Source organism: Lissotriton vulgaris, chromosome 2_1, assembly GCF_964263255.1.
Source record: "Lissotriton vulgaris chromosome 2_1, aLisVul1.2, whole genome shotgun sequence".
Classification (NCBI taxonomy): Eukaryota; Metazoa; Chordata; class Amphibia; order Caudata; family Salamandridae; genus Lissotriton; species Lissotriton vulgaris.
Genome location: NC_141687.1, coordinates 1,962,042,104 through 1,962,068,151, shown reverse-complemented (window position 1 = coordinate 1,962,068,151; position 26,048 = coordinate 1,962,042,104). Strand labels below are relative to the sequence as shown.

At 44.4% G+C, this 26,048-nt stretch overlaps 1 protein-coding gene across 1 annotated transcript in view; it reads left to right on the top strand.

Moving 5' to 3' along the window:
- Positions 1-26,048, top strand: part of LOC147733564 (aminopeptidase N-like) — a 262,708-nt gene that overhangs the window by 46,196 nt on the left and 190,464 nt on the right. Inside the window, exon 9 of the mRNA XM_086958150.1 lies at positions 10,660-10,725. Within this exon, the coding sequence (XP_086814276.1) occupies positions 10,660-10,725 (66 nt within the window). The remainder of the gene's footprint in view (positions 1-10,659; positions 10,726-26,048) is intronic.

Below are 26,048 nucleotides of genomic sequence, written 5' to 3'. Positions count from 1 at the left end.
TTCCAAAATAGAACTGCAATACGGGGTTTTTTCTCCTCCCCTATACATCCCTGCATATCTAATACGGATCCGGTGACAGGATTAGGATTTAGATCCTGTTCAGAAACAGGGATAGAATGGACCTGATTCAGAGCTATGGACTTGCCCAACAGGTCAATGGATGTGACCTGAGACCGTTTACGTCTTGGATGAGAGACATGGGAGACATGAACAGTATAGTTAGTATTTAGTTCTATGCTTGTGGAAGACACCTTTTGTGGACTGTCAGCAGCATCCTTTACTATACCCCGAAAATCAAGTCAGTCCACTCCATCCAAACCTGATAATGTCGCGTAGCGGTTGTAGACAGGTAAGAAGTGATCATCCTGATGTTGAAATATGGACCTAAAGCGGTCATCCTGATATTGAAATAGGAACCTAAAACGACCATCCTGATGTTAAGATGGGGGCCTAAAATTACCATTCTGATATTGAAGTGAGGGGCTGAAGCAATCAACCTGAGGCTGAGATGGGGGCCCAAAACAGTAATCCTGATTTTGAGGTAGGGGCCTAAAAACATCATTCTGATATTGATATAAGGGTCTATAGTGATCCTTCTCATGTAGGAGTAGAGGCCTAAAGCAGTCGTCCAGATGTTGAGGTGGGTGCCTAAAGTGATCAACTTGATGTTTAAGTGGGGGCCTAAGGTGATCATCCTGATGTTGGAGTGAAGGTCTAATGCAATCGTCCTGATTTCGAAATGGGGGCCTCGAATTAGTTTCAGACGTCATCAGTGCTCTAGGGTAAAAGTAGGGCAATTCACGTGCTGTGATTGCATTGCTGCCATTTGAGGGGAACCAGTTTAAAACATGTCTAACTACCCTTTTATCTCTGAAATTTATTATAATAATATCCCCCGTAATATCCTTTATTCTGTGTCCTAGCCAGGGAAGACGCCTAACGTGTAAAATTTCACCATTTACGTTTGGAGGAAGTAGTCGGTTCTGCCTGAGCCAAAATATGACTTCCATTGTATTAAGGAGGTTTGAAACATAAATTGTTAGACCTCCTTTCGCTCTGCCTGAGATGGAAGGTTGGGCAGGTGTGAAATAGGTTTTAAATCCCTCCATGTGTATCGCGTCAATAGCCCAGGTCTCTTGAAGCGCTATAATATCAAATTTAGGGCTAAAGTCCCTCCATTCGTCATTTATGACCTTGGATCGTTGGCCTGCTATGTTCCAAAATAGAACTGCAATACGGGGTTTTTTCTCCTCCCCTATACATCCCTGCATATCTAATACGGATCCGGTGACAGGATTAGGATTTAGATCCTGTTCAGAAACAGGGATAGAATGGACCTGATTCAGAGCTATGGACTTGCCCAACAGGTCAATGGATGTGACCTGAGACCGTTTACGTCTTGGATGAGAGACATGGGAGACATGAACAGTATAGTTAGTATTTAGTTCTATGCTTGTGGAAGACACCTTTTGTGGACTGTCAGCAGCATCCTTTACTATACCCCGAAAATCAAGTCAGTCCACTCCATCCAAACCTGATAATGTCGCGTAGCGGTTGTAGACAGGTAAGAAGTGATCATCCTGATGTTGAAATATGGACCTAAAGCGGTCATCCTGATATTGAAATAGGAACCTAAAACGACCATCCTGATGTTGAGATGGGGGCCTAAAATTACCATTCTGATATTGAAGTGAGGGGCTGAAGCAATCAACCTGAGGCTGAGATGGGGGCCCAAAACAGTAATCCTGATTTTGAGGTAGGGGCCTAAAAACATCATTCTGATATTGATATAAGGGTCTATAGTGATCCTTCTCATGTAGGAGTAGAGGCCTAAAGCAGTCGTCCAGATGTTGAGGTGGGTGCCTAAAGTGATCAACTTGATGTTTAAGTGGGGGCCTAAGGTGATCATCCTGATGTTGGAGTAAAGGTCTAATGCAATCGTCCTGATTTCGAAATGGGGGCCTCGAATTAGTTTCAGACGTCATCAGTGCTCTAGGGTAAAAGTAGGGCAATTCACGTGCTGTGATTGCATTGCTGCCATTTGAGGGGAACCAGTTTAAAACATGTCTAACTACCCTTTTATCTCTGAAATTTATTATAATAATATCCCCCGTAATATCCTTTATTCTGTGTCCTAGCCAGGGAAGACGCCTAACGTGTAAAATTTCACCATTTATGTTTGGAGGAAGTAGTCGGTTCTGCCTGAGCCAAAATATGACTTTATTTTTTAGCTGGCTTTGGTCTTCTCTCTTCCCATCCTCTAAGACTGGGACTCCCGTGAGGACCGCCACAAGCGGAGCTGCTTGCGGAGGCAGTTCCACATTGTACCTCTTAAGCAAGGATGTCCTCACAAAGTCTTCATGGCCATTAGGTTTTTGGGCACTTCCTGAGAGATTAGCTTTCCCACCTACCTTAGCCTCTTTTTGTCTGATTTTTACATTTTGCCGAGATTTTTTGGGGGACATTGGTTTCAGGGTTTTCTATTTAACTTGATTCGTGGATGTTACTCCCTTTTGGACAATAGTGTTTGGGGCTGATGCAAGGGTTAGGGGCACTAGTGGGGGCTTTGGTAAATCCTTAGTTCCCTCTTTGATTTCCCCGATTGCCTGTTCTAAGTTCCCCAACTGTTGGGCTATTCTTTTTAGTCTCTCTACTAAAGGCAATGTGAGAGATCTAATCAGTTTTTCAATACTTCCCATTAGGTCAGTGCCAGATGTTTCTATTATTGGGAAGTGTGGTGGAATAGCTGGTGTGGGTAGTGTGGGTGCATTGGATGAGGAGCTCTTAGAGTTACCAAATTTAGTTAAATTAATCTTATTTCTCTGTGGTCCACTCTCCCTCTTTCTCCTTTTTTTCAGGGGTAGACCTTGTACTCGAGGGGTTTTCGGAATTGTGTTAGATTTTTGGACAGTCTCTACAATTGGTGACAGTGTGTCTGGCAGGACTTCTGCCTATGGTATCGTGTTACCAAAAGAAGCAGAAAGGTTTATGATCAAGTCATTATTTGACTCGAGTGGGGGGGTTCTATCTCGGAGGAGTAATTGTATGTTGTCACAGAAAGATGCATCAAGACCCTCGCTTTCGCGAAGCGTGCTGGAGTGCGGTGACATGGCTAGCTGTAACGGGCCCAGAGATGAGCGTTTGTTATTGATAAGCTCAACAGAACGACGTCTCTTGGCCCGTCACTCAGCAAGTGCGATATCCCTGTCAATTCCTGTGGTAGCCCTAATGACATAATTGTCTAACGTTCCTCGATTGACTCCTCCTCCCACTAAGGATTTTTCTTTAGAGACAGGCAAAGCCATGATGCATGCTAAAAACTATGGGTAGCTAGTGAAATCACACTTAACCTTTAGTGCTGTCTCAAACAGTACTGTAATTATGCATGTATCAATTATCAAGAAGGCCAAATGAAGAGCTTTAAGTGGATCTGCTTACTAGAGTCTTGTACAAACAGTCCGTCCTCGCCGTGGGTTGCACGACGAAGGGGGGGGGAGGCCCAGCCCAGCATCCTCTGACCGCTTCTCCCACGCGCTCCCGCGTCGCGGGGAAGATGGTGCAGTTAAGTAGGGTGGGAGGTGTGGGCGCAGCTTGCTCCCGGGCCAGGTGGTGCCAGCTGAAGGATCCTGGGACTTGGATTCCGCCTTGGTGTTCCGACGCGACTACCACAAGCCCAGGGTCACGGTGCTCTCCTCGCTTGCCTCCAGAGTCCTGTGGGCGAAGCGGAAGCGGCGAGGTCAATTAAAGCAGCTGGGAGGTGTGGGCGCGGCTTGCTCCCGGGCCATGTGGTGCCAGCTGAAGGATCCTGGGACTTGGAGTCCGCCTTGGTGTTCCGGCGCCACTACCACAAGCCCAGGGTCACGGAGCTCTCCTCGCTTGCCTCCAGAGTCTTGTGGGCCGTTCAAAGATAGGATAAAGGATCCGCAGTCGCCCTCGCAGTAAATCAAAGCAGGAACCTACATGCTGCGGCTCCCGCGAAGCGGGAGCGGCGAGGTCAAATAAAGCAGCTGGGAGGTGTGGGCGTGGCTTGCTACCAGGCCAGGTGGTGCCAGCTGAAGGATCCTGGGACTTGGAGTCCGCCTTGGTGTTCCGGCGCGACTACCACAAGCCCAGGGTCACGGTGCTCTCCTCGCTTGCCTCCAGAGTCCTGTGGGCCGTTCAAAGATAGGATAAAGGGTCCGCAGTCGCCCTCGCAGTAAATCAAACCAGGAACCTACACGCTGTGGTTCCCATGAAGCCGGAGCGGCGAGGTCAATTAAAGCAGCTGGGAGGTGTGGGCGCGGCTTGCTCCCGGGCCAGGTGGTGCCAGCTGAGGGATCCTGGGACTTGGAGTCCGCCTTGGTGTTCCGGCGCGACTACCACAAGCCCAGGGTCACGGTGCTCTCCTCGCTTGCCTCCAGAGTCCTGTGGGCCGTTCAAAGATAGGATAAAGGGTCCGCAGTCGCCCTCGCAGTAAATCAAACCAGGAACCTACACGCTGCGGTTCCCGCGAAGCCGGAGCGGCGAGGTCAATTAAAGCAGCTGGGAGGTGTGGGCGCGGCTTGCTCCCGGGCCAGGTGGTGCCAGCTGAGGGATCCTGGGACTTGGAGTCCGCCTTGGTGTTCCGGCGCGACTACCACAAGCCCAGGGTCACGGTGCTCTCCTCGCTTGCCTCCAGAGTCCTGTGGGCTGTTCAAAGATAGGATCAAGGGTCCGCAGTCGCCCTCGCAGTAAATCAAACCAGGAACCTACACGCTGCAGCTCCCATCATTCTTTTGCTTACCATGCCACCCCAGTTTACACCTGGCAATATGAAAATCAGTCTTGACCCTGTACCTCATGGGACCAGTCCAGCCCGAACTCCCAAGCCAGGTCCTCCCTGGACCGGAATCGAGCATCCTAGGACCGGTTTTGGGGTTTCACCCCTCTTCAGCCAGAATAGCCTGATTTTAGTGACACTGTGAGCCCAGGAGCCACATATGGGCATACCTGGCGCCCTTAGGGCAAGAAAGCAAAAGACACACAATTGATGGACGGAATGCAGAAGAAATCAAAGCATTCACCCCCAGTCAAGAGATCTGGGTTAAATCGATAATTCTTTTGCTCATCATGCCACTCCAGTGGGACATGTATGCACAGAAGTGGGTCCCCTGCTCTCCTGCTCTCCATGCCACTGGAATCAAGCTATCCTTGCTGATGAGGACTGAAAGCCAGAAACCGGTCCTAGGATGCTTGATTCCAGTCCAGGGAGGACCTGGACTGGCAGTTCGGACTGAACTGTTCCCATTGGGTGGAGGGTCAAGACTGATTTGCATATGGCTGGGTCCAAACTGGAATGGCATGGTGAGCAAAAAAACGATGGATTAAGGCCAGATCTCTGTACTGGGGCGAATGTATGACATTGTTCTGCATTCTGTCCATCAATTGTTCTTGTTGCATTTGTCACCCCAAGTGGGACGGGTATGCCTAGACATGGGTCCCGTCCTCTCCATGCCACTGGAGTTAAGCTATCCTGGCTGATGAGGGCTGAAAGAACGAAACCGGTCCTAGGATGCTTGTTTCCAGTCCAGGGAGAACCTGGCTTGGCAATTTGTACTGGACTGTTCCCATTGGGTGCTGGGTCAAGGCGGATTTGCATATGGCTGTGTCCAAACTAGAATCGCATGGTGAGCAAAAAACGAAGGATTGGGGCCCAGATCTCTGTACTGGGGTGAATGTATGACATTGTTCTGCATTCTATCCATCAATGTTTTTTTTGGCATGTTCACGTGACCAGCAGCAGAGCCTCTTAACCAGAAGCACAGCAGTGATCCATACTTTGAAAGGTGGGGACCTGCAGTTACCCTCAAACCCATTTTGACCGAAGATTCCCATGAGTCAGACTCTATCAGGAAATATCAGGCCTAACAGAGATCAAAAAAGCAAGTGATCCAAAATAAAAACAAATAAAAGCTGAGTGAGGGAACTAAGCAGAATAAAACCCGCTAGTTTACAAAGAAGCCACTGTCTTGAGTAATATCCATTGAGGGACTTGACAATGACAATGAAATGGTCTTGAATTATGCTGACTGTGTGATTACATTAGATGCTCAATCCCTTCGTTTGTGTTCTAATATTATGCTGTGCATAGCATTTCACATAATTTACCTGTCCATGCATTATTGTACAGCCTCTGAAAGTGCCTAGGACGTGTTCCACAGCACTCCTAGAGGAGCATTGATTTTTGACTTCCCATTGTTTACTATGGGACATGTTTTATTTTGCAGAAACTTGCTATCTATACAGAAAGTTTTTATCTGTTTCTGAGGTGTTAAATGTATCCTTTTTACTGATTTTATTGCGACGTGTAAATTAATTATCTCTTATCTATTGGATTGGATTGGATTTGTATTTGTATAGCGCGGTAGCTACCCGTAGGCGTCCTAGAGCTTAGAGCAACAGCTGTATGTGGCAGGCTGTGTTATCTGTTGAAAAGAAGGGTTTTTAGTTTTTTCCGGAAAAGCAGAATGTTGGGTTCTGATCGGAGGGGGATTGGAAGAGAGTTCCAGAGTTTTGCCGCATTTACTGAAAATATTCTACCTCCGCTCCTCTCTCTTCTGATCCTAGGATTGGTGACTTGGAAAGTATTGGCCGATCTAAGCTGTCTGTTAGGATGGTAGGGGTGATCAGGGTGTGGTTCAGAGTTGCTCCTTTCCTCCAGTAGGCACGGTGGGCAATACACATGCTTTTGAAGTCGATTCTTTCCCTCGCTGGCAACCAGTGGAGATCTTTTAGTCCGGATTTCACAGATTGGCGGCGGGGGATGCGCAAGAGGGTGCGGGCAGCGCAATTTTGAATCACCTGGAGTTTTCTCAGGGTTAGTTGAGGGGCTCCTAGGTAGAGGGCGTTCCCGAATTCCAGCCGGGAGAGGATTAGGCCCTGGACCATGATCTGTCTGGCCTTGAATGTGGAGAAGTGTGGCTCACTGGTTAGAGCAGGCAGACCCTGAAGCAGAGGTCAGACCCGGGACCAGGGTTCAACTCCCGACGCAGCAGGGTCTTGAGCTCAAATGTCCATGGACTCGATAATTCTCGCTTCGGTGCCTGACCTAATCATGGGTTCACACTCTGCAACTCTGGGCATTAAGCTTGCTTAATCTCCACAACGGCCCACCCGCGGCGGGATGCCTGGCTTTCACCTTGGGGATGCCCTGTAGGGGCTATCTCACAGGGAAAAGCCAGGACGGGTTCCCAAGGCAAGCGTGGAGATACCCCTTCGGGGGTCGAATCAAGCGCTATCTAAGAATATAATAATAATAATAATAATAATAATAATAGGAGCGGAAGGATCTTCCGGATGAGCCTCAAGATGCCCATGCAGGTGGCAGATAGTTTGGTTGCCTGATAGCTAAGAGTCAGTGTGTTGTCCATCCAGATTCCTAGGCTCTTAATGGTGTCCTTGGCTAGAGGTGCAGGGCCCAGTGCTGGTGGCCACATGGAGTCAATGGATTTCTGTGGGGGGTTACCCAGTACCATTAGCTCTGTCTTATCTCCGTTTAGTTTTAGATAAGACTGGGTCATCCAGGCGCATATTGCCTCCATACAGCCCCTTAGATCACTTGGTTGAGAGGAGGGGTGATTCAGAGTTACCACCAGCTGGGTGTCGTCAGCGTAGGACACAATTTGAACGCCAAAAGGGCAAACTATCTCAGCAAGGGGGCACATGTATATGTTAAACAGTGTGGGGCTCAGGGAGGAGCCCTGGGGAACCCCACAGCTGAGTGGTTTACTGGGCGCGGTGACATTGCCCTCACAAACTCGGAACGAGCGTTCTGATAGGAATGATTGGAGCCAGGCTGCTGCTTTAGAGGTGATTCCTAGTTCTGAGATTCTGTGCAGCAGGATATCATGATTTACGGTGTCGAAGGCTGCACTGAGGTCCAATAAGATGATGGCCGCAGTGCCGCCCTGATCCACAATCATTCTGGCTCTTTCCATCACAGCGAGGAGCGCAGATTCTGTTCCGTGCATGGGGAGGAACCCAGTCTGTGAAGCATCCAGTAAGTTGTTTGTTTCCAAAACGTTTGTGAGGGAGTGGTTTACATGTTTTTTCGCGATTTTGCTTATCCATGGCACCAGGGAGATCGGGCGGTAGTTCCCCAGGTTCTTTTGATCATGATTGGCCTTTTTCAGGAGGGCCCTAACTGTCGCTTGTTTCCACCTGGGTGGTACGCCACCTAAGGATAGAGAATTGTTGATCAGATTAAGGATAGTTGGCAGAATAATGGGGGTAATTGTTCTGAGTGACTGGGCTGGGGCTGGGTCACTGTGAGATCCAGATTTTACCTGGAGCATTATAGTTTCCAGGGTGGTAGGCTCCAGTGGAGGAAAGGATTCCAGGGTGGCAGTAGGGGGCGGGCTTGTTTCCTTGTGACCTGTTTGGATGTAAGGGGCTTGAGGGAAGGAAGAGTATATCGTGGCTATTTTATTGTGGAAATATTCGGCCTGCTCATTGCAACGAGTCTGAGCATTCAGAGGATCTGGTAAATTGTCCGGGAGTTTGAGCAGGCTTTTTGCAATTTGGTATATCTCCCTCGGTTTGGACCCTGCTTCATTTATTTTGTTTTTAAAAAAAATGGCTTGAGCGTCTTTTATGCCATTTTTGTAGTGTTTTATGGCAGTCCGGTATGCATCTTTGCTAGCTTGTGAGTAGTCAATGCCCTATTTTCTTTCTAATTTTTTGCATTCCTTCCTCAGATTACGTAGGTCCTGGGAGTACCATGGTGCACTTTTTTGTCTCAGTTTAGATTTGATGTCTTTGATTGGAATAATATGGTCTAGAGAGTTGGTAATCCATTTATTGAAGTTGTCATTACTGACAACCGGATCGGGATTGCCTTCTGGGACGGAGGCTTCCAGAGTAGATGCCCACTGATTGGTACTAAGTTTTGACCAGTTGCGGTCTCTCCTGGGTACGGGGGGTGGTGTAGGGCGTGAGCCTGACGGTAACCAGGTAAATGGGATCAGGGAGTGGTCGGACCATGGGAGGGGAATGGGTGGGCTGACTGTGAGGTGAGTACAGTTGCTAAAAATTGGATCCAGGAGGTGTCCCTTGGAGTGTGTGGGTCCCAACACTCGCTGGGAAAGTTCTAGTGCCTCAACACTGTGGAGTAGTTCAGTAGCTACCGAATCCTGGGGGTCATCTAAATGGACATTGAGGTCACCCAGCAGGGTGTAGTTTGGTAAGTTGCAGACTCCGCTAGCTATAGCGGGTGCTAGGTTGTTAATAAAGTTACTGGGGGTGCCGGGAGGCCGGTAAACAAGAGTCCCTGAGAAGGTACATGTAGGGGAGAAGTCAAGCGAGAATGTGAGATATTCACAATTAGACAGGTTGGTAGGGGAGCTGCGACATGAATATCGTTTTTTATATATGACCGCTATGCCGCCGCCTTTTCCTGATGGCCGATCAGCCCGAAGAATTTGATATCCTGCGGGGAGTGCTTGAATGATATGGTTATTTTGGTGTTGTTCAACATACAACACATACATTTTTCTTTGAGGTAGGCCTAGCTGCATACAACAACATACCAAGGATGAGAAAATAATTTCTCCTAGATACTAGTTTAACTAATACAAGTCATATTATTGTCACTTTGTGAAAGCCCGGTCACATTTCCCATCAGGATTGCAGTTTCTCTCTCTCAAAGTTTAATAATCTTCCCTACTACCAGTATCAACATTCATCCTCGCAGATTGATATTGGAGCTGGAGGTCTAATGTGTGCAAAGTAGTGATCCATCAGTGACGCATGGCATCTAACTTGTTTTCCTCCGGTAAATGTTTCTTTTATGTGTTTTTGAAAACCTGCGAGGGGTGCGTAAATACATACTTTGTACTTTTAGTCCTTGCTTGCAAGAAGCAGGGCTGCCAGTAAAAGAGGCGCTGTTACTGGCAGCCTAGCTTCTCGTAGGCAACTGCCATAACTACAAAGTGCGTGTTTACACACCGCTTGCAGGTTTTTAAAACACATAAATAAAAGGCAGTGTCATTGACAATGCAAATAGCAAATAATCTCGCAAATGCGAGACCTGTTGCATTGCAAATGCTTGTTAATTATGTACATAATCCTTCTATTTCGGATGTTTATATCATAAGTAATTGTCAAACTGCTTGTATAGGTGCATCCAACATAGGGCTTGTTATCAGTGTAAAACTGACCTTTGTTGTCGATTATACCAAGGCGATGATACATGAAACAATGATGGGAATATGACTTGACACTCATAAATTCACTAAGCTAAAAAGGTGTCATGTACAACATCAGTGATACGTTGTTAGTGCAAATGTGGCATATATGAGTCAATATCCACCCCTGCATTCATAGACACTGAGGTGCAACCATATGCTTCGTCTTTGGTGCTTTCTCTCTTTGCATGTGTATGGTTTGCTTACACTGACTAAGATGTGAATACATCTGTTCTCATTCATCATTTATAATAAGAAATTATAATAGCCTTGAAAAGCTAGCATCGACTTTCAAAACAGATACAATAGGTTAAAAACAAAAGTTGGTTGTTAATTTTTGCGTTAGTTTTGATAAAATATTTGCCTCCGGAATATTAGATTAATTTAAATGATTTAATTTAAATGACTTAGATTGCAAACTCAAAATGAACTCATGTTTTGTTGATTATTTTCACAGTCATACCTACATGCGTATGAATATAACAACACCATTTATGATGATCTGTGGTCCTGCTTGCAAAAGGTAAGCGCTGTGCATTGTACCCTATACAGCTGATAGCAGGATTTATAAGAAGTCTGTATAAGCAACTGATGGGGCGAGCAAGCCTTAAGGAATAACTAGCAATATATATTCGCAGAAGAATTCTGTGAATGAGCTAGGTGTTTCTAATAACATTGCAACCACCTGGTCTGTATTTTTGGATGCAGTACACGTGTGCACGCAATCCGTGTGTGGGCTTTCCTGGAATCATCAAAGGATGGGTATTCTTATTCAGAATTTCTTATTAAGAATGTTACTTTTATGTATTAGCAAAGTCACCTCTACAACCACAAGACTGGGGACCATATATACGACGAAGTGGCGGAGCGTGTAGTTAGCCTCCTGGGCTTAACGACACGCTCTACCACTTAGGAAACGCAAGGCTGCACCATATTTACAAGGATGTGGTTCAGCCTTGCGTTTCCACCTGCGATGACGCTAAGTTTCACAACTTAGCGCCAATGCAGGCACCCTTGCACCAGGGTGCAAGGGTGTCTCTGTGCATGGGAGGATTGGTTATGTGTAAGAAAGGTGTCCCTTCCTAAAATGCCATTTTGTAACATTCATGTGTTCTGCTTCATGCATGCATGGCATTTCTAAAAGGGTTTGTTTATTTACAGGAAGTGACACTTTCCTGTATATAAGCAAACTATGGCCTTTTGTTTTTTCCATGTGTGGCAGCACACATGGAAAAAGCAAAAAAAAAAAGGAGAAATAATGCATTTCTCCTCATTTCCCCACCTTAAGACCAGGGTTTTCCTAGTCTTAAATTTGGCACTGCCTCCTATGTACACCACCCTGGTACATAGGGGATAGCATCAAATACAATGGGTGATGCGGTGGAAAGTCCAACACAACACCCACTGCACGCCCCTTTCATGCTAAATATAGCGTGAAAGGGTACCTTATGTACAAGGCAGCGTTAAGCCACGTTTAGTGGCTTAGTGCTGCCTTGTACACAAGGCAAGGCCCCTATCGCCACGGGAACATCACAAAAATTGACGTTCCCGTGGCGATAGGGGCTTGTACATATGCTTCTGGGTGCGTAATATAAGTCACCCGCTCAGCCAACAGGGCTGTGTACTTAATAAATGAAAATGCGACTTACAAAATATTAAGGGAAAGTATGTCCATACATGAACAGTTTAAATAAACTGATAGCCACTTAAAAGTGAATTATTATTTTTCATGAAGAGACCTGATTGTGAATGAAAATGAAATGTCATTACTCAGCTTGGGGAAATGACAGCCAAATAATTGTTTAAATATTTTTCACTTTTCATTGTTGAAACTGAACCTTCCACTGCTGAGGAGCCAAAACGTTTTGAAATATTTGCCCAGTTGCCATGTTCCAGAAACAAGAATAGATATCCCATAAAATGTGATAAAGACTAAACTTCTAGAGATGTCAATGGCTAGACTTCTAGAGAATAATGAAACTGCCCTGCGCACAATAAAATTGTGCCAACAGTTACCACTTGTCTTGAGGAGTCACCTGAGAAGAAGACAGAAAACGATAGGAACTCTAAGGGATGCTTCCTAAAGTGTAGAACAAAAATGAAAATCTCAGGAACTGAAGCCATTCATTCTCAGAGATATTCTCTCAGGGTTGCCACCAAAAGAAATACCAGCTTCAGGAAATGTAGAGGGTACCTCATATCAATAAGCATCTCAAAGGGAACACAAAGCTCTTCCAGATAGAGAGAGTGGCTAGGCTCATTTTGCATGAGAATATCTGGGAAACTTTGCAGAAAGTAGGGAAAGGAAGTATTGGAAAAAGAGTTATATTCTCAAGGATTTTTCCAGTCAGTGGGCGCACATAGAATAGAATGGCACTTCATCACCAACTCCTCAGAACATTCATTGACTTGGGAAGAACTGTTTTGGAAAGAAGACTGAAGGACTCCTTATTCTTGCTAGCACTCAAGAGCCAACAACTGCTCCATAAAATGTTCCTTCTAGGCTTCTGGAGGTGAAAGGCGAGAGGAGTGACATTCTCAGTGGGGCAAAGTTTGAGGGACTTGGTCAGTTTTTTAGCCTCTGAAGGCCCTGGACAATGTGTCCAAGCCGTTCAGGCAGTCAAGGTTTGCACTTTCATCCCACTGGAAGCTTTTTATCACAAAGAAGACCAACGCAGCTGTACCTTGCCATAATGTTACATTGCATTGTGAGTCCTGCCCAGATACAGTATCCAGCCTTGGACCCTCCGAACATACGAATCCACTTTGTGATGTAATGCAACATTGCATGCCAGTATACCCACACAGTACCTACATCAATGGGCCTGTTACTAAAATTCAAAAATCTGACGCAGGTTATGGAGTAGCATCCCAGGAACCTTTAAAAAGGCTATATTTAGGACTTTGGTACTGTAAAATAAACCTAACCCTATATCACTGGATGTCGTTGTGATATAGAAACAGAAATTAAGCTGTGATATGCATAGTTTAGGACAAGGCATGCTGGTGAAAGAGGGGCGCATGTTGGCATACCTTACGAAAACTAGTGGGTGCACAGCATGTACCTGATTACAGTTTGCATGTCTAGAATTGGGGACTTGACACAGTTAGCACATGACTCCAGCCATTACCAGGTACTCAAAACCACACTTGGAACGAGTTTCTCTCGAAATTCCAAACTACAGGGACCGACCCCAGAGTTAGTTCCAATTTGTACTCAACTTCTAATAATTTTCTTAGAGGTATAAATGGCAATTGGTTCCCAAACGGATTTGGGGGCCGATCCTAATCTTTACCTAGATTTGTTCAAAGTGAATAAAGCTGTAGTTCCTCAAAGCTCTGCATGAAGAGCAAAATAAATTTGCATTTCAAAGCAATTCCGCAACCTGGTCTTATTGTAGAAATGCTGCCAATATAAATATGTTTGTCTGTAATATACATTTGTTATCAAAATGTTCAAGTTAACTGTCACTGGAAGACTTTGGCTGGGAGCATATGTTCAAGCTACAGAGTTAAACATATTTTTTTTTAGTGCTTAGTCTTTTTAAAGAATAAACAGCCACATGCATCATCCCGGCCTTTTGCGAATTCCAAATAGCGAAAAATAGGAAATCGCAATTTGGAATTCGCAAAATGGGATGCATGTATATTTTCGCAAAATATTTGCGATTCGGTAAAAATCGCAATTTTTACCGAATCGCAAATATTATTCGAATTCCAAAGTGCGAATTCGTAATTCCCATTGATTCCTATGGGCCAAAAGGCCCATAGGGATCAATGGGAAGGCTTTAACAAATTGCGATTTTCTTTTTGAAAATCGCAATTTGTTAATGCATTCCAAGGGTGCAGAGGGGGGTCTAAAGGACCCCCCCTGTACCCCCGAAATGTAATTTGAAGTGCATGTTTCATACACACATGTCCTAAGGACATGTGTGTCTGAAACATGAAAGTTTAAAAAATGCATTTTTGAGCATTTTAAAAACTTTTCGCAAATTACCACGGGGTTCAACCTCGTGGTAATTTGCACCTCCTAATTGTTAATTTGCAATTATGCATGATGCATCCCAAAAACTTATTTAGGAAGTGCAAACGGCCGAATTTACCGATTCGCACCGTTTGCACTTCCTAAATAGGTTGATGCATGTGGGGGATGGACCAATAATCCACTTTGGAGTATGAAACTTAGACCTTATACTACTATACTTTACACTACTAAATGAGTTTTAAATAGCAAACTTTACCGTCAGCATGGAGACATTTACATAATTTTTCTTCGGAGTCCATGGGCCTCATTTAGAATATGGTAGCTGGTTCACAGATCAGAGTAGGGATGTCCACTGACATGGTAGGAGACCTTATGTCATATTTAGAGATTTCAGCCAGGCAGTCAAGCTCTCAGTGCTTCTACTGAAGCTTTGCTGAGTGGGAACCATAGTAAATAATCCAACTCAGCAAAGTTTTTTGTTATTTCAAAAACACATTTTCGTCGCTTAAGCTTGTTATTTTAAGGCAAAAAAGAAATGTCCAGGACATGCCAGAACGATTCTCCCAGTTGATGGAGGTAATGAACAAGAAACATGTATGATAGAAACACTGTCCAAAAAGGGAAGATGCTCTATTGCGCAATATTGTCCCAGTAGAGAATAGGCAACTAGTCAAAGTTTTTTCACTGGCAGGGTAAAAGTCCAAATCTGACAGGTAGAGATGAATGCAACCTAAGAAGTGAATCTAAAGAGGCAACTCTCTTCCCATGTTAAACCCTTCTTAAAGAGTGGAAACCCTACTCAGGCAACAACCACAATCCTTAGCAGAATGAACCACATAAGTCACTAAATTAACTTGTGCCAAACCCTCTGGTAGCTTGGAACAAACCAGTCAGGCATATAGTATTTATGCAGCACCCAAATAGTAATACAGTGAAAAACACAACACAAGAAAGGTCTCAAACCAATTTGGAACAATAGAGAAACTTTTAATAAATAAAATGAAACCATACCAAATTAAATCCCTCATTAGTACCAGAGTGTTTATAATTTTTAGTGCCTAAAAGATCAAAGCATCAGCTGCAGGTATCTGGTCTCTTGAGACCAAGTAAAAGTCAAGAGTTAAGGCCCACCATGATGTATCATGAGTCGGATACAAGAGGTTGTTTGGGCCCGGTCTCGGCTTACCTTCAGACTTATTAACATTTTTGAAGAAAAGGTCTTGAAAAGGTAGAATTCAGCGTGGCAAGGCAGTAGGATGTTTCTGAGGTTGAGTCGCAGATGCCAGAGGGAAACTGGGCAAAGTTTTGGTGAAGCCGTCAATAATGGCGAGAAAAAGCTTTGAATTGGAACAGCTGTATTTCCAAGCTAAGGAGGTCATTGTCGTTGTTCAGGTCCTGGTCGTTGTCGAGCTTGGTGGAAATTTTTACCTTCGGACTTAGAGGCTTTTCTGGAGCTTAGAATCACCCAACGGGAAGTGGCTGCAGGCTCTAGCTGAAGGGGACTCCATAAGACAGGAAACCTTTTCAGCGATGTACTGGAGAAGAGGATTTACTGCTGTGGAGAGGAATATAGAGGCAGCTACCAAGAAGTCAGGAGGACCGGCAAAGCACTCTGGGTGGTTCGACTGTGCCACCAACTCCACTTCCAAGGGTTCAGAACCTAGGGGGGCACCACTTGGGGTTGCAGAGTTTAGAACTCACACTAGCAGAAGCAGAATCAGGGTACAAGGACTCAAGAACTTGTAATGTCTCTGTAGCTCATACATGAGGACATCCAACTAGCCCTTGGAGTCACTCTGGTGGTCCCAGGTTCATGGGGCTAGTCCAGTTTTCTTTCAGTCAGCAATATAGCTCTTCAATCAGTAAGGCAGGCCTTATGGCAGCAAGGCAGTCCTTCTGGCAACAAGGCAGTCCTTCTGAAGTCTTACACAGGTCCAGGAATGAACTGAAGAGTTGCTCTTAGGTTCTAATATTTGTACGTGGTGCCAGTCTTTGTGTTGGTGGGGACACCATGTCCTACCCCCATATCTGGTATTGTAAAGGTCTTCTATTCTCCTGTCAACGCTCCAAGAAGTATATGGTGACAAAAGGCTGTTGTTGGGTTCTTTTTGTGTGCTGTAGACAAGCCTTTTGAAGTGCAAGTGGGGCAGGGCACAGCTCCACCCCAGACATCCTGACAGGATGGTCCATCCTGCTAACATCTAGTCCCCTTTACAGTAGTGTCTCGGAGGAATACACAAAACCCAAAAGCATGGACAATTTATAGTCATGTGACCCTAAACACTGGCAGAAGGCACAAATGGTTAGGGCAGGAAAAAGGCCAACTTTCCAAAATCTGACTTTACCATTAAAGAAGATTTTACATTACAATACATTTGAGTCTAAACATGACATCTCTAGCTGCTTCCAATCCAATGTTAACACCTATTAAATGTAATAAGGGAACACAGTGCTAGCCAATGGGAAATAGGCCTTATATTCATGAAAAACAACTTTAGGAGTTTTTCACTATCAGGACATGTAAAACTTAAGCCCATATGCCATACTTTTGAAATACATTGCACCCTGCCCTGTGAGCCTTTTGGTCCTACCTTAGCAGTGCCTTACATGAATTAAAAACAAAGGATTAGGCTTGTGAAAGGGTACGATCTCCAACTAACTATCTTTGAAGGTGCCTCTGCTCCAAAGTCATCTGACCACCACTACATTGCAGAACAGTTGTGCATATTTATCTATGGACTGCTCACCCCTTATACCTAGCATTACTAGGGCCAGAGTAAGGCTCAGGGGGTATCGCAGTCCATTTGATAATGTTTTGCAAATCATGTTTCAGTAGCCACATCATCACAGGCAATTCCACAGAGTATGTCCTAGAGTGCCATACTGCCAGTAACCACTAAGGCATAGGTTGTTATCTATCTTGACCATTGCCCAAAATTTTGTTCTGGTGCAGTATGCTCTATGTAATATCTTTAGCTGTACTGGCCTGAATCCCGCCCAGATAGCCACTTCACTTAGGTAGATACATCCTTTGCCGCAGGTGCCATCCTCAAGTCTCCCCAGGTCCTGTTCCCATTCGTCCCTGAGAGATGTGAGGGGAGGAAGTCTGTTATTAAATGCTTCATGTTTATGTAGGGGGCTCTTCAAGACTCTCACCTCCAGCTGTGTCTCCTCCGCTATCTTATCTAGGCTATCTACATGGGTCTTCAGTATATGTTTCATCTGCATGTAGTGGAGAATTTGGCTACCTGGTATGTCATATTGTTTCAGGAGCTCCTGACAGTGTATCAAATCCCCATCGCGCCATAGAGGCACTGTTTTGGAGATACCCAAATGCTCCCACTTCATATAATTTTCTATCTTCCCTAGGTCATTCAGCTTCTTAGTTTTCCACACGGACCCTTCATTGTTAAGTTCCCTCTCCAACCTATGGCCCCTTCTCCCTTTTTCATAGTCATACTCCAGTCACCGATGGGTATTGCAATTCGATTGGTCGGTCTTCACCGTGCAGGTATCTGAGGTAATCCCTCAGGGCCATGGCCCACCTATTCCCCAGTAAAGTGGGGTCATGCTGGGTCGCATACACCCTATCATTGGTCACCAGTAGCTGGGATACCTAAGAGTACAGTTTTATATTGACAAGAGCCACTCCCCCGTCGTAGGGTTTCCTGGTCGGAGATGAAAGGGCTATCCTAGGAGATTCACCATCCTACAACAGCTCTCTCACCATCATGTCCACTTCCTGGAAGAACTGGTCAGGGACTGGGTAGGACATTTAGGAATTTGGTTAAATATATCATTTTCTACAAGACAGTTGTGTCCAATAATAATAGGGGGAGCCTTTGCTAGGACCCTTTCAAGATTGTTAGTATAAAACCTATCTCGGTCGATTGTTACAAAAATCCCTAGGTACATAAATACAATGGAATTCCCTTTCAAGGGACATTCGCACTCATCACCTGGTTGCCAACTTATCAGGAGGTACACTGCTGACCTATTCCAATCAATTCATGTGGATTCCTGCAAGTGCCCTGAGCTCTGCAATAATTTTTGGGACCTCTGAGATCGAGTGCCCAGGATTCGCCCAAAGCAGGGAATCTGTTCGGATTAAGAAAGACAACAGGGGGCGCTGAGGAGGTTTAATCGACAAGCGGGGGGAAACTCCCCAATACTTAATCTATCTAACACACAAAGAGCCCTTGGGTCCAGAGTTGCACCAGGTGATTATATGGGTGATAACAACTATGCTACGAAAGGGAGTGGTGAGGGTCCCTTTTAAGGACGGTTTCCCTCACACACCAGAGGTTGCATTCTTCATCATAGGGATACCTCCTTCCATCACAAACCTAGTTGTAATACGGGCTACACCCCCCTCGCTGCGAGGGAGGAGCTCAGGGATGTTTTCAGGTAAGAGGGGTAATCATATAACCCAATGTGAGAGGAGTGTGTGGTGGAGGGAGTGCAGTGCTACTTAAACAGTGGTTAAAACTAGCTACCAGGTTAGCCAGACACAGTTTATTGTTGTTACCTGATGGTAGGATAAAAAAAACAAGTAGTGGATAGGGTAACTGCTAAAATGAGAGGCAGTTGCACTAGAAGGTGATTGACATGTTTCAGCCTGTTGACCTACACGAGTGTCATGGCTTTCATCAGGATCACTAAATGATGGCTGGAGGCTGAAACTCTTCAGACACTCACCCACAGTCACAGATCTGGGTTGAATACATCATCATTCTTAGCTCATTTTACCACCCCAGTTTCACTTCAGACCCAGCCATATGCAAATCAGTCTTGTCCCTGTTCCTCATGGTAACGGTCCAGCCTGAACTGCCAAGCCAGGTCTTCCCTGGACTGGAGAGAAGACCGGAAACAAGCATCCTGGAACCGGTCTCGGGTAACAACCCGCATCAGCCAGGCTAGCTTGAATCCAGTGGCAAAGTGAGAAAGGATGCATCACCTTGGAACTGAAACACTGCCTCTGCTGCATGAAAATCCCCAGCTCAAGGACGTTGCATCGCCCATTGCAGCCAATTGGATCCCCCGCTGTGCAATGCATCTCCATGCAAGAACATCTCCTCCCCCAACACAGCCCATTGGATCTTCCATTGAGTGGCACATCTCCACACAAGGATATCACATTGTACTTCGTAGCTCCCCAGAACCACCCCTGCCTGCCACATCTCCTTGCCAGGACTGCGCAGTGCCTATACTGTGGAACTCCACATCTCTTCGCAACTAGGATTAAGGTATAGTACTCAGTGGGACTAAGTGGGCATCTGTAGCTGACCCGTGATCTATCGTGGTTGGCCCGAACTTGTGACTTTTTTCTGGTCTGGCAGGACGAGATAGCCACATTGGTGCTTCATACTTTTGGCACTATTTTCCCTGCAATCTTTAAACTTGCATATCTCTGGTTCTACTGATTAGACTCTTATTATTTAGGTCATGATTTATTCATTACAATCTACTCCATTGTTCTAAATTGGTGTGAGATTTGTTTTGTGTTATGGTGTACTTTATTACTGTTTGAAGAGCTACATAAATACTTTACACATTGTCTGTAAGTTAAGCCTGACTACTCCTTTCCAAGCTACCAAAGGGTTGAGCACAGGTTAATGAGTGGTTTGCTTATGACTTCACCCTCACAAGGATTGTGGTTACTGCTCACAAAGGATCTCACTTCCCTCAATCAGTAACCCAATTTCTTACAGCCCACAGGAGTGGGACACTGCAGACATGAAACATGCACAAACAAGCTAGATTAAATATTAGAGGCTGTAATCTTCATGAGAGAAGCCTTTGAGTCCAAAATCAATACTGCAATTGTTGATATCCGTCTGCTACAATATGGTAAATTACAATTGTCTTTCTGGATCAAACAGATGGGACCAAATTTAGCCTTGCTGAAGGTTGACATGAAAGAGGTGAAAATGCGGATCAAGACTTAGCTTAAATGTCTGAGGGGGCTGGGCTGTGAATGTTGAGTGCAGATCCAGGTGCAACAATAGAAGATTGACATGCCTGGCTGATGGAGTAGAGGGTCAGTGAATGTTGAACTATCTGGAAAAATGGTTGGAAACCGAGGTAGTGCTAAGCAGGGCTCACATAGCCCCCACCAGGAGTCTGTCACCAAAGTCACCAAAGCGATAACATGAGCTTCACTGTAGGAAGAAAACCATTACATTGCGAACATATCATCAGAGTAATAAACAAAGAAGTCCACACATACCCAGACTACACAGCAGCAGCTCAACATTGAAGTGCATCGTTCACTGCAGTCAAAAGACACCTGAAAGATGTGAAATATATGCTGCTCTTTACAGTTACACTCAAGGTCATGCTACATATTAGCAACTAGGAGAAAGTATTTTAAAACCCTGAGACACGAGACTGGATTGAGGAGATCTTAGAATAGGAAGGGGGAATAACCAGTGGCAGCATCACCTTACTTTGCTCGCCCCACCAAAAGTCAGACGATTGAATGGAAAATAGTGGCAATAACATGTGATTTGGCTCGTTGCTGAAAGGCAAACCAAAGCCAATCGACACAAAATCATTGGCAGCCTCAACCAAGGAAGTACTGATATCTGAGCATTCTGAAATGGATTAGGAAGCCTTTGTAGTGCTGACACTAAGATTGACTGATTATATTTAAAGTTCACAGCTCCAATGCCATTGCCTAACAGACTTTTAGACATGCTTAATTTCCAGAACAAGCAAGCATCACTTCTAGATTTGCAAACTCCAATTTAGCAGCAGTCAATGAAAACAGGACTATGACACAGGATATCCAGTATAGCAACAGAAGGACACCACCCTCTCAAGGTACTCCCCTAGATGAGACAGAAGTAGGGATGGGCAATCATTAAGCTTTGATTACTGGGCGGAGAATGGTTTTGTCACAGCCTCAGTTTGGAGGAAATACAGGAAAGTTTTGTGTAAGGGGCAGAGGTCAGAATATCGCATGACCTGCTCCACCTTTTAAAGTGGCCACACCTGTTAAGTCTTTTAAAAATGAGTGCCTTTGCCCAAAGCTCTGCTCAGCATCCTGCGGTTGGTGCTATCAAATGTCAGTTCACCAAATACCAAGGCTATGTAGTATTCAATCAACCTCAATCCTCTTTAATCCACTACCAGACACCTCCTTCCGGTTTATCACACTCTTACAGCTTTCTCCCTTTCTGACAGGTTTTCTGTCTTTCTCTTACTCCTTCTTTCCTCTCTGTGTGTTTTTCCCTCTCTTGCTCACGGTAAATATCTGATGAGGGAAAATAAGTGCTAGGCCCTAACAATTAGTGCTGGTGACCCCCAACCAGCAACCACATGCTCAAATTAAGCACTGCTGTATGGTACACAAGTTTAGTCATAGGAGGGTTGACAGTGGTGTGATTACCTCAAGGAGATCCATACAGAGCAATTCATACCACAGTAACATAAACTTGTGACATACAATGTGAGGGGCATGGGCACTAGCACACCTTTAGTGTGCCTTATGTAATGTACATTTCTGTGGAATGGACATCACAATGGTTTTAAGTATTGATTTTGATTTTTTTAAAGGATTTGTTATGAATTTAGAATGATGATATACTTGTATGCAATGTTTTTGGCTTTTATAGTACCAAAATAAACTTTATTGGTTGAAGACACATTGTGTCATTGGATTACATCACTGCTCCACAACAGAGATCTCATATCCTCCAGGTATTCCATGGTAAAGTTTCAAAAGGTGTTCAAGGTTTTGATCACTCTTCCCATGGAAAAATGGTGGACAAATACTGCCTAAATTTATAAAGCTGAAAAATGTGCAATTGTGAATCAAAATTCTGCTAATTTGTGACTTTAAAATCCCTTCACCATCTAATTTCAATAGTAACAGATGTAAAGCATGGTACATTTCTTACAAGAGAGTACATACCTATAATGCAATCATAAAAACATAAGTAGAATACATTTAGCACAAGGCAAACCACTTCCAAAAATAAGCTTATTTTTTTTCAATTCAAAGATGATTAATCTAATCATTCTGTTCCAAAGATATCTTCCAACAATAGTGTTAGAAACTAGGGGCCTTATTTATGAAGGACTTGTGCCGCCGGTGCGTCACTTTTAACATGGGAAAAAGTGACGCATCGGGGTGCAAGTCCTTCATAAATAAGGCCCCAGGTTACTGGTTCACTGGGGTGCGAGCCCTGCTTAAGTAGCAGCTACAATCCTAGTCAGGGTAAGGAACAGGTACTCCCTAAATGAACCAGTTCTAACCCTCTGAAAGCTTGGCACAGAGCAGTCAGTCTTAACTTAGAGGCAGTGTATAAAGTATTTATGCAACATTTCAAACTGTAAAGCGGTAAAAAAAAATCACAAATAAAAGGATCCCAAGCCAGGTTAGAGAACTAGAGTAATGTTTGAACAAGTTAACATAACATAACAAGTGTATTTCTAAAGCGCACGATTACCCATAGGTGTCCTGGCGCTGAATAAAAGATGTTTATTGTTACCCAACTCAATGGTACTCATTTTATCAACCTGAGATGGATGAAAGGCTGAGTGGACCCACCGGGATTTTAACTTGTGACCATGAGGTCGAACACAGGCCCCTGCAGTGGCTCCTTTAGACCACTGAGCCACCAGACCCGCCTTGTGTTAAAAGAAGAGTACTTAGTTTACTAAATAAAACTAGACCAAAACACAGAAAATCCAATCAGTAAAACTGGAGATATTGAATTTTAAAGGTTTTAGTAAAAAATAGTACTGAAAAGCACAAAGCGCTGTTAGAGATATCTGGTTGTACCAGACCGGGACAAAGTCACAAGTTCAGGCTGACTACAATAGAGAGTGGGCCGGCTTCAATGACCCAATTAGGCCAGCTAAACAGAGTACCCTAAATCCTGGTTGCTGACCGTTGCATGGATGAGCATCGAAGATGCGTCGCATAGCCGAGGCAATGTGTAGGTTTTGATGTGTGTACGAGATTCTCTTGCATCGACGTTGAAAATCCATTGTCAGGGCTTGCAAAGTGAAGTACGGTGTTGGGGATCCGAAGCACACCTGAGGTGATGCTTTAATTCTGATGAGCCATGAAGCTGTGATGCAGAGTCTTGGAGTCATCATTGAGGCTGAGATACATGCTCTGCACTGGGGAAAGCACTGCGCACTGGTGGTTCTGAGAACAATAAGTTGATCCCAAGATGTGAGTTGCGGCGGTGATGAGAGTCTTTTGTGAACACATGGAGCAGCAGTGATGCGTTGGTCCTGCTCTGGGGTGCATCGTTCCGCAGAGACGATGTGCTGGTTCCAATGGCAAGCACATTAGGCCCACTTCCAAGGGTCCAGGACTGGAGTGGCACCATTTGGCAGGGCAGAGTCACAAATGGCAGAATACCAGTGCAGGGGTTGGAAGCTTGTTATGTCCCTGAGGCTGCATCTCTTGACCCCAGTCACTCTGGGTTCTGGGGTCAATAGATGCAGGTCCAGTCCTTCTCGCATAGGCAAGAGGGTAGCAGATAAGCACAGCAAAGCAGGCGTCCAACAGAGTAGTAGTCCAGCAGAGTGTCATTCCTTTAGCAGCACAGCAGTCCTTCTTCCTGGCAGAGTATTCTCAAGTTTAGGGTGAACTGAAATATTGGTGTCTAAGGTCCTCCTTTATTCACAGTTGTGCCTTTGAATTGGAGGAGAAAGTTCTAGAGGCACCCCTTTGAAGTGTGCTGCCCGCTCTGGCTCTAGACTAACAACAGGGGATAGGCAGCCCTTTGGATGGGGCAGGACACAGCCTATTCAGGTTTAAGTGTGCCTTGGTCCAGGTCCTCACTCTCATTCCGCCAGTGATGGCTCATTCAATCACACCTATTCTCCCATTGTGTATAGCTGTCTAGGAGGAATGCACAAAATCCAACTGCCTACTACACTGAGCCATGTGACCGGAGACAGGCTAAAGGCACCTAATGGTTAAGGCAAAAAAATGCCATCTTTCTAAAAGATCAAAATTATTTACAATAGACGAGCCAATGTCACAAATTCACAGGCTCGTGTGATTTATTTCACTTACCTTGGACTTATTTAGAAGGATATTTGATACATTTAAATCATGTCATGATAAATGGCAACACATTATTAACAAACTTATTGACTTTATGCCTGTATATAACACATATATTTGGTTGTTTCTAAACAGACTTGACCAAGTCCTGGTCCTGACAAAACCCCACAATGATTTCAGGGTCTGAAACACGTTGACCCTAGCCTCTGGGACAAGACACCTGTAGTGTGCCCCAAGAGAGAGTTCACAATTATAGTACTCTCTACTTGATAGCACTTTTAAACCACAGTTCCCAGGGCTTTATACACAGGCAGGAGACAACATATATTCAGTTGGAGATACTTAAGCCCTCCGCCTAGTGTTTGCCATTTTTAGTCTATGACTGGTCTCATATGTTATACAAGCATAATGTCAATATGTTTGTTAATTCTTAGTTGATGTTTTGTATTTCTAGTTTTCATGTCCATAAATTTGTCATTTTTGCATATGTTTATTGTTTGCAAATAATTTGAACAATAATGTCTTGCCCTTTATGATGACATAATTCAAATTAATGCAATATTCTTCTAAAAAAGATGAAGATAAGTGAAATAAATCACACGAGCTCGAGAATTTGTGACATCGGCTTGTCTATTGTAAATAATTTTGATGAATTAATGCAACTAGATACAACATGTGTATACAATTTAACAGTGGTCCCATCTAGTTTCTGTAGGGACCCAAGCCTCCTTTAGGTTACAAACTTTCTAAAAGAGGCATTTTCAGAATTGTAATTTAAAATCCAACTTCGCCATAATTTAGGATTTGCAATTAGGATTCCAGAGACACCAAATTTGAATCAATTATATATTCTCAGTGGGAAATTACACTTATAAAATGTAGATAGAAGCCTTGCAGCAGTGAAAAACAAATATAGTTTTTCACTACCAGGACATTAAAAGTACATGTTCAGCTTTTTAAATAGATTGCACCCTGACCTCTAGTTTACCCAGTGCCTACCTTATGGGTGACTTATATGTATTAGAAAGGAAGGTGTGGCCCTGGCAAAAGGTTTATTTTAAACACTGCACACACATGCGATGAGCTTTATTTAAAGGTCTACCTCGGTTTGTGGCACTGTCAGTGCCATGGGCACATGGAGTATACTTCACTAGGGACTTATAAGTAAATTAGATTTTACAATTGAGTATGAGCCAGTCTTACCATTTTTAGAGGAGAGAGCACATGCAATTTAGCATTGATTATTAATGGTAAAATGCCCGGAGTTCTAATAGCAGCAAGAACGAGGTCAGAAAAAGTAGAGCAGAAAGTCAAAAAGTTGGGGGAAGACCATCCTAAATCTATATAGGTCTAACACGTGTCCCCCAGCTGAAAGTGGGAAGAACTAATCAACCCCTTGGGAGCTCTCTTCAGTAAGGCAGAAGAACCTGGATAAACCAGCAGCATTGGCATGGTCTGACCGAAGAAGGTGTTCGACTGTAAAGTCCATTCCGCAGTAGGGAGATGGACCACCTCAATGGTTTGCTATTTTCACCTCTCATTTGTATGAGCAATTTGATGGGTCTGGATTCTGTCTGAACCCAGAAGTGAGTCCCAAGCAAGTATAGTCTCAGCTTCTTCAGTGTCCAGACTTTGAGAGAATCAAAGGCTTTCTGCTAGGCCTCTGTCCAGATCACCTCTCTGGGCTACTTCTTGGAAGTCAGCTTCGTTAAAGGGGCAACAATGGTACCATATCCCTTAACAAACTGCTTGTAGTATCTTGTGAAGTCAAGTAAAGGCCTCACTTCAGTCTTTGTTTTATGGTGTTACCAGGTCAGGATAGTCT